The following is a 16,343-nucleotide window of genomic DNA, read 5'->3' as shown; positions in this document are numbered from 1 at the left end:
GTTCAGCGGATTTATCATCAGCTAATGTCTTCTCTCTGCAGCTTGTCTTCACATATTAACTCCAACATGCCCTCATCCTACGCCTCACAACACCCAGGGTGTTGTTAGTGCGGCACATCACAGACCTCCAGGCACTCCCCCCCCCCCCCCCCCTCAGCTCCTCCGTGTCTCTGTTAGACAATGATGCTGGTGAACACAACTAGCGCCTGTGAATTAAACCATTACACTGCCTTGTGTTTGTGTGGGTGTGCGCGGCTGCACCGCGTTCAACATTCATCAGGTACCAACAAAAGACCCCAGTCTAAGAGCACGAGGCTCCTTCACTGCCGCCTCACACACCCAGAGCAGTGGGAAACTGATTATTCAATCAAGGTCACCTTGCACATTTACTCCTTTCCCCTGAACCTGCTTTTCATCCAGCACCCGGTGAGTTGTGAGACAGATGAGGGACCGTTCGCTCTCTCTGGGGCTTTGCACGGCGGCTGCCTCACGCGCACACACCTGCACACAGTGGAAGGTGGTGGAGTGTGATGCATGACTGTGCAGATATGAAGGGACAGACAGGGATTTGGGCTCTACTTATCCGTCCCGCGCTCTCCGCCTCCTTCTTGGCTTGGCACCTCTCGTGCTCGTGTGTGCGTCACTGTTTACATGTCTGCTCACATGCAGGAGCGCCGTCATTAACCCGGACTGTGTTCTCCACCCTGCAGGCTACGTGCTGTGGTGGGACGTTCCTGATGTGGAGTCGAGTCGTGAGGAACGCTCCCTGTCCAACTCCACTCTGCGGTACCAGGTGACCGGCCTCACCTCCACCACCGCCTACAAACTGCAAGTGGCGGCGCTCACCGCCGCAGGACGGGGCGTGGTCACGTCCTCCACCATCTCCACCGGCGTCCCACCAGGTACAGTAGACACCAACATACAAGTGTGTACACATGCAGTAGAGGTGGAGGTAGCAGCTGTTTGAAGAAAACTTACAGTACTAACTGAGTGAATGTGACCGATGAGCGCTTATTGTCGCCCATGAATCATCACCCACACAACCAACATACTGTACTGTACACATTTATGCACAACGGTTCAACAACAACAACAACATAGTTTGTTTGTTTCTTTGTGCACGAGTCTGTATGATTGGACAAATGCCAAGTTGTAATCATTATTAGTGCTGATTAACTGCAAATTGTAAAGTGAGAGAAAGCAGTGACGGGAGACAGAGAGACAATCAAAGAAAAGTGACTGAAGAAGGGAGAACAGACAGAGAAGCATAATGAGGGGAGAACAGAGAACACAAGGAAGTGCAGTCTACAAAGAAGTGACCAAAGTCACTCAGAAAGGGACAGAGAGGAGAGAAAAACTCGCCTCACGCTGCAAGATTTTTGTCCTAACATTTTCTGATTACTAATTTATGAATAAAAGCAGAAAAAGTGAAAGCAAGATGGATACAGACAGTTCTTAGATTCAGAGGTTATTCATTAATTCATGAAAGCAAAAGACTGGAGGAAAGACGGAGGACTGAATATTAGGAAAAAGAACCGAAGAATGAGGAGAGACAGAGACGGGGGGAGAGGAAGAGAGAGAGATCCACGGAGCATGGATTCTTGTTGTTTATTTATTCATGTATTCATGGAGTTGAGAGAATTTTGTCATTCATCTGAGCGAGGCAGCTCATATCAACATTTCCACATTATAACCCTTACAAGTTTGCTGCATGCACTCACAAAGCAATGTCAGCTGATAGCTATAATTTGTCTTTTGTTGCACACATGTACATTCAGGAGAAATGTTGCCTTGTTCCCATAATAACCGGATCCATTTATGTTATGTCGTGCCTCCACAATAAAAATCCCCAAAGATGTTGTGCGGAATGCGTTGTGCCCCGTGTGCTGATGTGCTGCGCCCGGCGTTCGATTTAACTCACCGGCTTTACGGATCTGTACTCTGCCATGTTCAGCAAATATGATCCTGGTGATGCTCCAGCAGAATTAGATGGATTACAGAAGATCATAGCGGAGCACTTACCCAATCCAGAAAGAGGCGCGACTGGAGTGTTGTGAGTGAGCGAGCTCATTTAGACAGAAGTGGACTGTGATGATTTGTGATTATGCTGATTTCATTAACAGGAAAGAGGCTGTTGTTTGCTCCATTTGTTGATGTGTCTGGAAAAGTGCACCTTTTTTAGGTTTTGTCTCCAGAACAGTAACACTGTCAGGCCACTGGTCAGTGAAGACGTCCGTTCACAGCTGTTCGGTGTATTTGTCATTTGAAAGATCGCGTTGTGAACCTTTCATCGGGATGTTTTGTTCTGGTTGATGTCTGCAAAGAAAACATTTTACTATTCCAGCCAATTTATTCTAGAATAACAAAACAACATCTGTCTGTTGGTTTCTTGTTGTGGATCAAATCTAGTGCAGCTTTTTGTTCTAATGTGGCTAATACAGCTTTTCTCTTCTGGGAATTATTAGATTTTTTAAGTTGTTGTTTCATCCACTTGACTTCCTGTGTGAACCATTTGCCAGGTGATGAAAGGATCCGATCATTCATCCTCAATGGCACTGGAGACAAAAGACAGCTGCAGCTGACAGAAAGCTTTATTCATTGATATTTGTCCTTTATTGGAGCATTTGTATTTTCTGTTACTCGCATTTCCATCCATCCAGTCATTCACTCGTCTATGGATCCTTAACTCCTCTAATGGCCACAGTCTGTGGTTGGTTCATCCTGGACAAGTCTTCAGTCCATCACGTAATGGATCATCTAAAAATAAGGAAAATCATATTAAGGATCCAACATCTGGTTGTGGTCTCAGAGCTATTTAACTACGACCACTAATCTCCTGAACTTGGCTCCTTGCAGCAGTGAAGTTAGTTAAACCTTTTAAGACGTCTCATTTCATGAATGTCATTAACTTTGGCTTTAATTGTGTCCGTTCTCGAGTGTCTTCCCCCGTTGAAGCGCTTACAACTGCTCAGCACGTTGACCTTTTCCTGTCAGTCATAAATGCCATGGAGACGGAACAATGTTAGAAGAACAGGTCAGAGCTAATTTACGCGGCGTGCGCCACACTTAGACGTTTATAGGTCTTAAATGGACGCAGGTGAAGTGTGCCTTCAGTTTCCCTCTCGCCTCCGCTGACGTGCACGGATCTCTGCGTTGTATTGACAACCTTAAAGACATGAGTTACTGCCTGCGGTCACCTGCTGCGGTCCTTAAATCGCACTTGGTGACACAAGTTTCCTCACTTTGTTTTTCTTTTATTAATGTTATAGAAGCTCGCTGTCGTAGAGACTAGAAGTCACGTTTTGGCTGTTCTCACTGACAAGCTTCTGTAATAAAATATTTTTCAATTTATTTTTTTTTTCCATCCTCTCACCATGCTATTATGCTGTGGCTATTTTCAGGTTGAAAGAAAACATTCTTTTTCTGTAAGTGAATGCCAGAGGTTTTTTGTTTTTCACTGTTAGAACAATACAGATCTTGTAAACACATTATTTGTCTTTTCATAAGTAGAATTACTGTGGGAACAATTATACGTCTTTGTGTCAGTAGGTGCTTTATTTACCTGTAAGAACATGCAAAAAGCAAGGATGAGATTTGTGCGTTAAAATGGATTTTCTGTCTTTCGTACATGTAGAACTTCCAGGCGCTCCCTATAATTTAGTCATCTCCAACATCAGCCCTCGGACAGCGACGCTTCGATTCCACCCCGGCCCGGACGGAAAGACAGCGATCTCACGGTGGATCGTAGAGGGACAGGTGTGTGTGTGTGTGTGTGTGTGTGTGTGTGTGTGTGTGTGTGTGTGTGTGTGTGTGTGTGTGTGTGTGTGTGTGTGTGTGCGTGCGCGTGCGTGTGCGCGTGCATGTGCGTGCGTGCGTGTGGTGCCGTTAAATCGCGAAGCACAGCAGAAACAAGGTTTCCTCCTTAACAGGTGGTCAAGGAGCGTGGAAAGGAGGAGCCCTGGAGAGTTGTGTATCAGAAAGACAATCAGCCAGACGCTGACACGCTGGAGATCCCTAACCTCACCCCATTCACTCAGTACCGGTAAGGAGCCAGTGCAGCACGCATACAGACACAGACTCACTCACATTTCACTCTTGGCCAGTTTCTGCAGTACTGCAAGAATCAGGTGAAGTCAGATAAATCACACAGACACACGGAGAGACAGTTCTATCTGGGACTTTTCTGTTTGTCAGCACCTCCACAGCTGCTGCATGCAGATCCTTATTACCCTCCCACAAGTAGCCTGAGGGAAGGAGAGGGATGAGGGCAGGGGGGAAGGAAGGTGATGAGGAAGCGGGAAGGGCAGCAGCGCGCATTAAAGGGAAGACGAGACAAAGGGGATAAGAGACGGGGAGAATAGGAACTAGAGGAGGAGAGGGGGGCGTCTTTAATCCCTGCTCAGGGGCCGTCAGGAGCTTGCAGTTTGTAAACACGATCTGTCGCCACTCGAAACAGCGGCAACTCTTCCCTCGTTCCCTCCCTGCGCTCCTCTCCTCCATCCATCTGTCTGCCTATCTCCTGCATGTATCAGTCTGTCTGCCTATCGCTCCTTCTTTGTATCTCCACCTTCATCTGTAATGGGATTGTGATGTGTGTGTGTGTGTGTGTGTGTGCGCACACTTTGTACACTCGCAGGGATTATGTTGTCACAGGAGACACCGTTGGGACGTTAGATGAAGTGATGCACTTGTCTGTGTTTCCTATCCCGCGCTTTAAGTCCCTCTTCACACCCTGCTCTCCATCTCCCAATGCAGGGACGGCAGCTCCTAGGTGTAGTCTCACACACGCACGTTGTATGAGTCATAGCAACGCTGAAGAATAGGTGCATTTAGAAATAAGAGAAGTAACAAATACTCTGCTGGTTGTGGGTGACAGCAGGTCAATACTTGGTTTCTCCTTTTCATTCTGTGACTTTTGTGTGAAGAACAAAGTAAAGGTGGAGGTAATTTGACATTCACCTTATTACAGCTCTCATAAGGTCCTACCACAGCATTTATGTGGTTTGCCTTGACTTTGAATCAAGTATACGGGTGCTTTGTTTAGTTTTTTTTTCCATTTTGAGCACAATTCAGCATTTGGATCAGATGGTTTCATGTTTACCTCTAGACCGCTTGGATACAAAGAGAAGTGAAAAGTAAAATCTAAACAAAAAGCAGATGAACATATATAAATATCATATAAATTCACATTTTCAAGTCTTGTCTAGTTCACTGGTCTCTCTCTATTCTAACATTACTGGTTGATTCAAGAACAGAATGCATTCTTAAACTACTGAGTTAGTCAAACTCTGAAAAGTGCTTAAAGCTGACATAAGTACACAGCAGAAAGTACAGTGGTGCCCAATGACTGTCAAAAATAAAACAACCATCCAGTTCAAAGCAAAGACCATTTAATGTCCACATTTCTAATTGATAACAGCCTGTTGAGGCCACGGGGGACAGATTACGCTGTGACCTCATGGAGTGTAAGTTGGACGTGTTCAGAGCCGGTGGGATGCTCCTTCACCTTGTCGTTTCCTTCTCTGCAGGTTCAGGATGCAGCAGGTGAACGTTGTGGGTCCCAGTCCTGTGAGCGCCCCCTCCAGGACGATTCAGACACTACAGGCAGCCCCGGACACGCACCCCTCCAACCTCACGCTGCTGTCCGCCACACAGACCAGCCTGCGCCTCAGCTGGAAGGTACTGAGGCAGATGCACGCCTAAGCTGTGCTCATCATTATCATCATCATCATCATCACTGATGAAGAGTTTTCTTTTCTCTACATCCTTTTGAGTTTGTCCTTTGCTTTGCACCAGCATGTGTGTTCATAGGAGCATGTGTGTTTGCTATAAGCTGAGCTGAACAGGTAAAGTGGCTGACAGCCTGTAATCAGTGTCTCTCCTGGTTATCAGCGCTAACACTAATCTGTCACATTTCCTATTCTCCCTACAGGCCACTAGCAGCACAAACTGCAATGTAATTTCCTCCTTACTGTCTTTCCTTTTCGTGCTCTTGTTCCTACTCTTCGTCTCTCCCTCTTTTTCTGCCTCCCCCTTCCCCTCTTCTATTATAACATAAATGGAGAGCAGAGTATTTTCCATTTAAGAGCTGGAATGAGAAAAAGAGCCTGTCAAATCAGACACAGACACTGAGGTGCTGTGGGCTACCTGTGCAGCATGCTAATGGGATTTCACCTGCATGTTAGGGCCCAGCCTGAGCTATGTTGGGTTTTCTGCTGTAATGGAACCATCACAATGGTTTTAGCTAAGGCTATTATTCTAAGCTGCATATTAAGGGCAATAAAGCTAATGTGACATTCTGTATTATGGCTCCTAAATGCTAAGCTGAGCTAAATCACGGGGGTATTTAAAATGACTGGGTGTCTGCTCCTTTATCTGTTGCACAGTTCAGAGCAACCACTGCCCAGTGCTGGTTCGAATCTTCTGTGGAATCATGTACTGTGAACAACGTCCTTTAATGTGATTTAGGTCACTAAATAATAGGTGGCTGGTGCTATAATGCATAATTACATGGTGGGTCACATTCAGGATCCAAAGGATGAGGCGACAGAGAAACAGCAGAAGAAAAGGGAGCGTGACAGGAAATGAGCGTGGATGCAAGTTAAAGAGGATGGCAGAAGGTGAATGAGATGAGGATGATGAGGAAGATGAGGAACGGTGATGGAGAGAGAAGGCTCAGTAGATGGGATGTCAAAGGGGAAAAACACTAAGAGGTTTCCAGGATGTTTTTCAGAGATCGACATTGTAACATAAATACCCATATTCTTCAGAGCTGCAAAATGCTTTTCCACTGTTTTGTGCGTCTTTGTTTGTGTCGCATTGTGAACACCTAAACGTGTTCTACTTGTGCTGTCTTTCAGCGGCAGCTCATCGTATCTGAAGGATTTATTGGAGTTTTGGTAACTTCACAGAACTTTGCAGATTTTTGTTTTGCCCCCTTTTTTAAGCAGATAAGACTTATTTAGATTGGATGAACCAATCGGACTTAAATCATAAGCTGCTTGCTTTGGTGAAGCAGATTAGTTCATAGCATACAACTTCCAGTGATGAGAGAAGAGGAGCAGCTGTGGGTCAGTGAGCAGGTCAGAGGTGCAATTCCCACCTCCGCATGACCACACGTTGAAGTGTCCTTGAGCAAGACACTTAAAACCCCAAGGTGTGTGTGTGTGTGTGTGTGTGTGTGTGTGTGTGCGTGCGTGCGTTTGTGCGTGCGTGCGTGTGTGTGTTAGAGATTCATCTGCTAAATGTAAGAGTAGAACATTTCATAAATAATAGATTGCTTTAATTATTGCCAATTTTCTCATAAATATTGAATGTAGCCATGTTTGTGTGTCCAGGGTTTTATGTGCTGTATGTATCTGCTTGTCGTCGCGTATGATGTGGTATTTTTAGGCAGGAGTGTGTTTGTAAGGGTGCTTGTGGGTTTGTGCGAGTACTGCAGTGTGAATTTCCCCCCAGAAGTACTGGAAGTCATATTAAGTACATTTCTCATAAGTCCACTCACTGGAGGCTCTCCTTCATGGAAGTTGTGGGAGACTGTGTGGTGTTGTTTCACGGAGCAGCAGGGGTTCTGTGCGTCTTATCGTCACCATTTTATTCATTACAGTTTTACCAGAGTTGATTTCTCACTTATTTTTTGTATGTGGATAGATCTTCCTCCATTAATCAGGGTCTAAATTAAGTGTGAAGTGCTGTGACAGCAGTGTGTGGCCAAGTGCTGACACATAATGAGATAGTACTTGCAGTTCAAGATTGCAACGCTGACCCTCATTTATTAAGCTGTTATAGGAATAAAGTGCACAATATGAAGCATCTGCTGTGAAAATGGAACATAGCAAGGACATACGGTGACATAAACGGTGTTAAAGTGTAGGTGGTGTTAAACCTTGAAAACAAAGCTTTGTCTCAAACGTTACCGTTTCACTGTCATCCATAGCATTAACGCTAATGCTCATTCCACAAAAGTTCCTCTGAAACGGTGTGAATGTAGGTGACTTTAATGTTATGATCCTTCTAGGTTTTACATTTAAATCAAGGTTGTCAATGTATGTATGCAGTTTTTGTGTGAATCACACTAAATGTGGACAGAAGAGAAAGAAGAGCGAGAAAGAGAGTTATAGCAGAAAAGAAAATAGCTGCCAGGCCGAGTCAGTGCGAAGGTACAAGCCCATCTCCAAACAGCTGCTCTTATAAAGAGGCTGAAGGTCCACGGGACCGTAGCTAACCTCTCTGGACAAGCAAAATTGAAGGACTGAACAAGATAGTTCAAAGTGTGAGAGGAAAAAACAAGGAAAAGTTTAACAGAGATACGCGCTGACCTCCAAGAAGGAGATAAAACAGTCAGCAGTAACACGTGGCAGCGTGGGTTCTGGAAGCAGAACCATGAAGAGGAAGACGGACTGGAGTTTCCTGAATCGCCTGTTGACGGCGCTTCTCAGACAGTGTCCTTCGGAAAGATGAAACAAATTAGAGGCTTTTGTTAAGTCACTGCAGCTTTGTGTTCACAGGAGAACACAATGAGGCTTTCAAAGACCATAACAACATCCCCACTGTGAGACATGAAGGGGGCTGCGTTAAGAATTCGCTTACGCTCCCTTGATTCTGTGCGGGGCACAAGGAAAATACCAGATTATCAGGAGCGATTTGTAGAGAAACTTTGTGCCCAGTGTGGAGTCCAGTGGCGTTCTGTCACCGCTGTGGCTTCTCCAGCAGGATACAGCAATAGCCTGAAACATAGCTTCACAGCTAGCAGCTCCAGGAACACATGGAAGAAACTCTGTCTGTTGTGGAGCATCCTGCTGATCTTACTCTAACTACATCTACGGCACCTGTATATCACCTGTATATGTTCTAAACCTTTCATTGTCTTTTTTATGATCCAGCCTCTTCAAAGGTCTGAGTACCACAGCAGCCCGGACACGGTGGGCTACCGGCTGCGCGTGTGGAGGACAGACGGGCAGGGGGACGACAGGACCGAGGACGTGGACGGAGCAGCGGAGTCCAGCGAGGACGCCGTGGAGGGTCTTAGTCCCTGGACCCAGTACCAGCTTCAGATACAGGCCTACAACTCCATCGGACCCGGACCCTGGAGCGGCACTGTCGCTGCACGCACTGCAGAATCTGGTACAAACACAGATGTCGTTCACTCGTGTGCTACCCGCACTAGCAGCATTAGCAGACAGATGGAGAAGAAATAAACATCCCTCAGCCTCCTTTCACTCCCTCACTCTCTCTGACCTCTACACTCGCCCTGCTTCTCTGTCAGGGTAGGATTGATGGACAGAGGGGGGGCGGGGGGCTTGATTGAGATAAAATCGAAGGCTGGTTTAGGGAGCGAAGTGGTACTGAGCGCGTGTGTATGTGTGTGTTGTCTAGTTCCATCTGGATCACCGGTGAATGTGACTGCTGAGGCGATGAGTTCCACCAGGATCCTGCTCACGTGGTCCCCGGTCCCTCAGGCCCAGAAGAATGGCGTCATCCTGGGATATAAGGTGTAATAAACACACACACAGCCCCGTCCTGGCATTTTGTCTTGACCCCTCAACTGATTATCACACTTCTGAGACCTTACACACACACACACGCATTCATGCAAAAATGTGATATAAGATAAATATGATGTAATGTCCTGAAATATCCTTCCTGCATAACTGGTTTTAAAAGCACTGATCTCCGATATCTGTGTTTGAAGGCGGAAACTGACTGAGGCCTTAATGTCTAATACCTTTCATCAAACTGCTTACTGTATGTCACATTGTAGAAGAAACAATAGCTGGATTATTAATTATATAAAATATTTAATGTTTCCTACATTACCTGATGTGGAGGCAGGATGAACGGATGCAATAAAACACTTTCTACATTAGTATGTCAGTCCCGACTTGAGCGACATAGCCTACAGTCGATCCACCTCTGCCCAATTAGACCTCAGCCTTTACGTCGGTCTCCAATTGCTGCAACACTGATGATAAGATAATTGACCCACTCTGAGCTGCAGGCTTCTGAGAAAAGCTGGATAAATCCTGCTGACGGTGACGTGTGAGGCGCAATAATTTTTCCCTGATTGAAGCACTTGCGTGTAGGTAGACCCCTTCTTGTACACTCAGCGTGGCTCCAGCTACAGGCTCCCATGCGTCCTCCCCAGGGGTTTATTATAATCTACGTAGCACAATGTACTCGGCTTGTTTTTTGATTTTACTGCGAAGGAACATATTCGTGTTTCTGCAGCGTCGCTTCTCCTGTAGGCAGCACGTTCCCTTCAATGTCGGCATAGAGGAAAGCAGATGCAGAATGGTCTCGCTAATAAACGTGGTATTGAGCAGAGCTCTGAATCTCCACCCAGACAAAGCACAGCGGAGCGAATCTTCAGCGGAGGGGATTTGTCCTCAATGGTGTGCTTATGATTGTGTTATAAATACATACGTGCACAGAAGCCACAGGCTGTGCGATATGATCTGGGAGGTTTTAGGAATATGTTGAATCCAGGTCTTCATGGACCGTACCCAGAGCGCACTTATCTCCCATCTGTGTGTTTTGTCGTGCCCTCCTGAGGATGCGCCGTGCCGTGCGCCAGCAGCAGCGCTTCGGCACCTTCCATCCCTTATTAGTTGCTGCGTTGTTCCACCGCTTCCTGCCATGCACCACTTGTGACTACGTCTGTTTTTAGACGCTTAAGCGCTGACATTTTTCATCAAAATGGCTTCGAGTGTGGCTGAGAGTTCAGGAACATGAAAAAAATAGAGAGGACGTGAAGAAAAGACTTGCAGCCCTTCACACATATTCAAGTTGGATCCTGTTGTCAGTGAAATTACAGTGTGTGCTGATGAGGGATTATTTGAATTTCAGGACCAGTTTAGGAGGTGTTTGAGTTCAAATATGGGCCTTGTGAGAATCTATATTTTCCTATTGTCAACAAATTCCATGAAAAGCCCAAAACGCTGGAAGGTTCTGCTCCTGTAGCTAAAGTGATAGAGGCTAATCTTCTGTGCTGCAGACCTTCGTCGTTGTTGAAAACACGTCAGCGCTGCAGTGCAGACATTTCCTTAATTATACGGCTCTATGCTGTGCAGATTTTAAGGCCATATGAAATCATATTGATTATGATACATACAGTCGTCCTCTGAATTCACACCACTACACCAAAATGTGCAGTTAAACAGTAAATCCACATTCTAAGAGCCTCTGGGTTAAACAACACACACTGCATTGGTCAGATGTTTGTAAATTATTATTATTGTATTAGCTGACAGATTATTTACACATATTATTCACATATATTTCTGGCCATTTGGCAGATATAACTGTAATATCAACTGGACCTTTAGCTCTGTTACAGTGTGAGAGAAATATGTGGATTTGTGGTTCCCTGCTAAATGCTCTATTTACTCACTAACGTGGTCGGCTCGCTGCGGAGCAGCTTTTAGAGCTCTTCCGCTAAAAACCGCTGCCCGTTGTGTCACTTGTGTGTGACACTCTGAAAGCGGAGACGCCGAAGCAGAACACAAAGGTCGTGGAAATGGACCCGCTGAGCTAAAAGGTGCCATTCGGCTCTGTAGAGCCTGGAGCCAGGGCTCTGGTTCCTCCCCGGCAGCTCCTTCCTTGGAGGTGGTCCTCCAAGCTGCGCTTAGGATCATCGCTGGAGCGAGTGTGTGTTCACGTCGGTTAAAATATAACATTTGATCTACTTTTGACTCAACAGAGCTGCAGCGGAGCTACAGCCGGTCGGTTTATGGCTGCACTTGTGGATTCATGTGCGTGTCTGTCCTAGGTGTTGTACAACGAGAAAGACTCGGAGGGTCCCCCCAGAGTTCGCGACGCACAAGGAGAGGGCAGCTCCTCCGTGCTCCTCGAGGGTCTCCAGAAGTACACGGCGTATGTGCTGCAGGTGCTGGCACACACGCGGATGGGCGACGGCCCTCCCAGCAGCGCCATCCTGCTCTGGACCAGAGAGGACGGTAGGATGTGGCTCTGCGCCTCGGTGTGAACGCTGACCTTCCTGTCCAGCAGTTTGTTCAACACTTTTGCCTTGTTCTCACCTCTGCGGATGGTTTTCACCTCTTTACACCTCTGCTGTCAGCCATCGGTCTGTCCTCCCCCACCCCAGCCCTCCCTCAGAGAACAGTGTGTGTGTGTGTGTGTGTGTGTGTGTGTGTGTGTGTGTGTGTGTGTGTGTGTGTGCGTCAGCTTGGGGTTTTCAGGATGCCAGCAGCCCATTCTGCTCTTTTTCAACAATAAAACACACAAACACACCGCTGCACATACCAAAAGACTCGCATGCAGACACACAAACACATCCTCTATCAAACAGTGTCACGTTTGAAAAGTTTTTCTCATTTCAGGATGAAACAAGAATGGGCAAGCCAGTTCCTGGCACTGTATAATGAACCTCCATCCTGTCTGTCAGTCACACACACACACACACTGACATGTATTAAGCGATGTAGAACATGTAGTTCTATCACCAACCGAGACAGAGTTGAAGTTTGGGGGAAAATTGCATTTTGTGCCTGTTAGAAGTGCTGTTGAGAAATCTATGAGACGAGCATCTGTGTGTGTGTGTGTATGTGCGTGCTTGCGCGCGTGCGTGCGAGACGAGCACGTGCTCATCACACTAACATCTGTGGAGTAAGTGCTTGATTTTGACAGACCTTTGTTCTCCTGACGGTATTATTTTAGGTATTTTTATTTTTTGCTGCTTTATATAGATTATTACACTTGAAATCTCTCTCCTCTGTTCACCTCTGCAGTCCCAGGCCCCCCTGTCAGGATGGTGTTCCCAGAGGTTCGATTGTCATCAGTCAGGGTGGTTTGGCAGCCACCCACGAAGCCCAATGGCAACATACTGGGTAAGAAAACAAAGACACACACACACACACACACACACACACAAACACACACACACAATTTGTCTGAACCTTTAAATCATAATCCAAAGTTTTATGCTTGTAATGACAATAGATTTATTTTCAATTGCTAACACACAGAGCTTGGCCTGCAGAGCGAATGAGTTAGCGCACACACATGCACACGCCTGCACACTGTGATCTTTCAAAGGACAGAAGAACGTAAAAGCTGTAAAATGGAAAAGCGCTGATTCTGTTTTTAGCTTTCAAACTGAGGTCAGCTCACTCCTCTCTCTACTTCACTGCTAGTTTGTTAGTGTTTATGTATTAGTATGCGCGTGTGTGTATGTGTGTGTGTCAGTCATCAAGTTCATACCTGGGGAAAAAAGCTATTATAGCTGTTGAAGCAAGACACCTTCCCTAATGCGTACATAGGCTCATATTCAAACAAAGTGGAATTCACACATATCACTTGTTCCTGAACCTGCAAATCACAGCATTTGGAGAGAATCAGAAAGAACAGATTAATGAAGAGGAGGGAAGTAGAGCCAGGAGCAACGTGAGAGGTGCTGGGCTTTAAAGACAGGGGAGAGGCAGCATAGAGGAGACGTATGGAGGTGAGAGCAGGGACAGGTGTGTGTGTGCTCCACGGGGGGGGGGAGCGGAGCAGGACTCTGTGAGTGATGTGAGTCTGTGTTGTAAAGGGAGGACATTTAGTGCGACACCACTGTGTGACAGAAGGATGAGTGGGAGGGCAAATTTCTCTCCTCCATCTCACAGACACGCGGTCCTGCTGTGTGTGTGTGTGTGTGTGTGTGTGTGTGTGTGTGTGTGTGTGTGTGTGTGTGTGTGTGTTCATGCAGATACAATACCGCTGTAGTGTACCGCTTCCTTTAGAGCTCATAAATGCCTCATTTCTCCTTGTGCTCCCAACCCATGGGGGACTGACACAGAAGGTGGACGGAGGAGAAACGAGACTGCAGAAGGTGCACAATCTAATTTAGCGGAAGGCAGCCAGGCGTTTGTGTTCTCTCATGCCCTCTCTGTGAATGTAACAGCCACGAGCCAATGATAGACCTGCATCCCATTTCCATGCCGCTACCTAATTATAATAAAATGCTTGTAAGTTGTGTGTTCATAAACCGAAGTAAGAAACTAAAGTTTAAAAAAAAAAAAAACTCTTCGTCTTTGTTTTGCTGCCGCTGATTTGTGCTGGGTTTTAGTTTAATTTCGAAAATCCACAATCTCAATCACTTCCCTGTTGAGGGTTGCAGGGGTGGAGGCTGAATCCCACCCCAGCTGTCAGATGATGAGAGGTGGCATAAACCCCGGAAAGGTCGCCAGTCCATCACCGTGCTGACTCATGGAAACACACACATACGCACCCAGACCAGGCACTGGTCAGTGTGGATGCGACTGTGTATGAGAGAACATACAGACTCCACACACATGATCTAAAAGCAATGACTCAAATCCAGAATCACATAGTTGCATGTCTCAACTGTCTGGGTTTCATTCCTACAAAGCACATTCACATAATTTAGTGGAGTAATGCGGTTGTTTGTGCACACGGTGCCTTTATCTGTGGCGTCACTGCTGTCCATATTCTTAAGGCTGCTTGGCTCTGGCTTGTCAGAAAGTCTAAACTAGACCATTTGTATGTAATATTTTATATATGGTAGGAAAAAAAGCTACAGTGATGGAGGTTGTGTTGGCTCCAAGAACGAGAGAGTGGTGTGCGCTAGTCTGCGGTTCCAATACTATTAGTGTGGTAATTTAATCAGGGCTGGATGGATGGCTATTTTACATAAACAAGCAGGAAGAAAAAAGTATTACAAATTAAAACTGCAGCAGTAAACACAGGAGTATATTAGTAAAGTAAATCACGTCATCATTATTCTCACTTAGTTCCCTTAATGCATTCATATTCTGGGCATTTAGTGCGTTTTCTGTGTTTGCTCAATTTAAAACGCAGTTGAAATGCAATGCAAAACAATCCATTAAACACTTAATCCTTGGAATATTAAGTGAGATCATAAAGGTTACAGGTCATTGTTATGATTTGCATTGGCGTCTGTGTAGCTCTCTGCCGTGGCTTGTCTCGTTGGGCCTCTGTAGGGGACGTGTGAGCTCATCCTCTGTTTTAACTGACGTGACGTGCAGCCTCATCGTCCAGTGATGTCACGCTCTGACCCAGTTGTGAGGATCGTGAGTAATCTTCCATGTGCCGCTCTCACATTAGCACACAATCAGACTACCTGATGGGATTATCACACACACCGCCAGATTAAACGCCTATGAGCAGATTTGCCTCCTGACAGTTTTACTGTAAACCAATCAGCACACATGCCCGTCTGAGTGTGTGCACAACACAATCTTCATATAGAGAGTCTTTGTGAGGGGCCAGCAGCCTGTGGAGAGCTCGGTTGGGGATCAGTGCTTTGGGTTTTAGTGTTATTACATGGCCTGCTGAACATGTGGCAGAAAAACAGACACGAGCTGTGTACACCATGGGTCACAGCCAAGGGAGCCGAGCAGAGGTTGTATGTATAACCTACTGTATGTGTGTAAAGGGGAGCTTTGTGTGTATGTGCTGGGTTCAATGGCATGTTTATGCCTGTCTTTGTACTACGCTTGGGAAGTAAAGAGTGTAAAAGCTCCGTATATACACAGGAACCAAAAGAAAAGAAGAGGATCTGGACATTTCAGGAGTGTTTTATTGTGGAAATGAGGCTGGTTGGTATGGTGGGCATTGTGCAGCTACGTCTCAGGCTTTTCCCTCTCTCATATTGTGCTGCCTTTGATTCCTGTGGGCTCTGTGATCTAAAGTAGGCCACAAAGCAACACAGGAACACACTCGCACACAGGAATTTCACACAAATATCAACTGTCTTCCTCCACCTCCTGTCTTTCCTTCTGCTGCACACCAGGCTACCAGATCTCCTACCGCCTCGACAGCAGGGACCCTCTGCGTTGGACCACAGTGGAGGTGGGCTCCACTGGTCGCCAGTTCACCGTCACAGGGCTCTCCCCTGAGCAGAGCTACGTGTTCCGACTCACCGCCCGCACCGCCGTGGGCTGGGGCGACGCGCAGGAGGCGGTGGTCGTCACCACGGAACGCCGAGGTACAAGACACGCACACACACTTCAACAGCGCTGCCCTGTGCGTCTGCTCTGAGCGTCTGCTCTGAGCCGCTCCGAGGAAAAACACTCAGGCTGCCCCAAAAATATCAGACCCTGAATGCTTCTGAATTATTAAAACTGAGTATTTTAAGGTCAGGTCTTTTATGTGTACTTCAAGACACTGGGAGGTGGCAGAGCAGAGAAGCAAGAGGAGAACATGACGGGTTAAAGTGCGCGAGGCTCCGTGCCGTTGATGAGATCTACAGTGTGTTGTTACTCCGAGTGCATGAAACCTGCTTGAGTAAAAACTAACTGGGTTCGTTTATCAAAGCGCCGGCTTGACAGTAGTTTCAGAGCGAATACACCAGGGGACTGGAC

General features: G+C 46.4%; 1 protein-coding gene across 5 annotated transcripts in view; it reads left to right on the top strand.

The window, feature by feature from the left end:
* Window positions 1–16,343, top strand: part of LOC114856379 (protein sidekick-1-like) — a 172,308-nt gene that overhangs the window by 136,263 nt on the left and 19,702 nt on the right. For all 5 annotated transcript variants that reach the window (XM_029152286.3, XM_029152293.3, XM_029152302.3 and 2 more), the window contains 9 exons: window positions 711–902; window positions 3,635–3,756; window positions 3,930–4,042; window positions 5,529–5,679; window positions 8,883–9,123; window positions 9,376–9,491; window positions 11,768–11,954; window positions 12,747–12,845; window positions 15,773–15,967. In XM_029152286.3, coding sequence (XP_029008119.1) covers window positions 711–902; window positions 3,635–3,756; window positions 3,930–4,042; window positions 5,529–5,679; window positions 8,883–9,123; window positions 9,376–9,491; window positions 11,768–11,954; window positions 12,747–12,845; window positions 15,773–15,967 — 1,416 coding nt within the window. The remainder of the gene's footprint in view (window positions 1–710; window positions 903–3,634; window positions 3,757–3,929; window positions 4,043–5,528; window positions 5,680–8,882; window positions 9,124–9,375; window positions 9,492–11,767; window positions 11,955–12,746; window positions 12,846–15,772; window positions 15,968–16,343) is intronic.

The sequence above is a fragment of the Betta splendens genome, chromosome 1 (assembly GCF_900634795.4).
Source record: "Betta splendens chromosome 1, fBetSpl5.4, whole genome shotgun sequence".
Classification (NCBI taxonomy): Eukaryota; Metazoa; Chordata; class Actinopteri; order Anabantiformes; family Osphronemidae; genus Betta; species Betta splendens.
The sequence above is the reverse complement of the archived record's forward strand: the minus strand, read 5'-3'. Positions and strand labels throughout refer to the sequence as shown.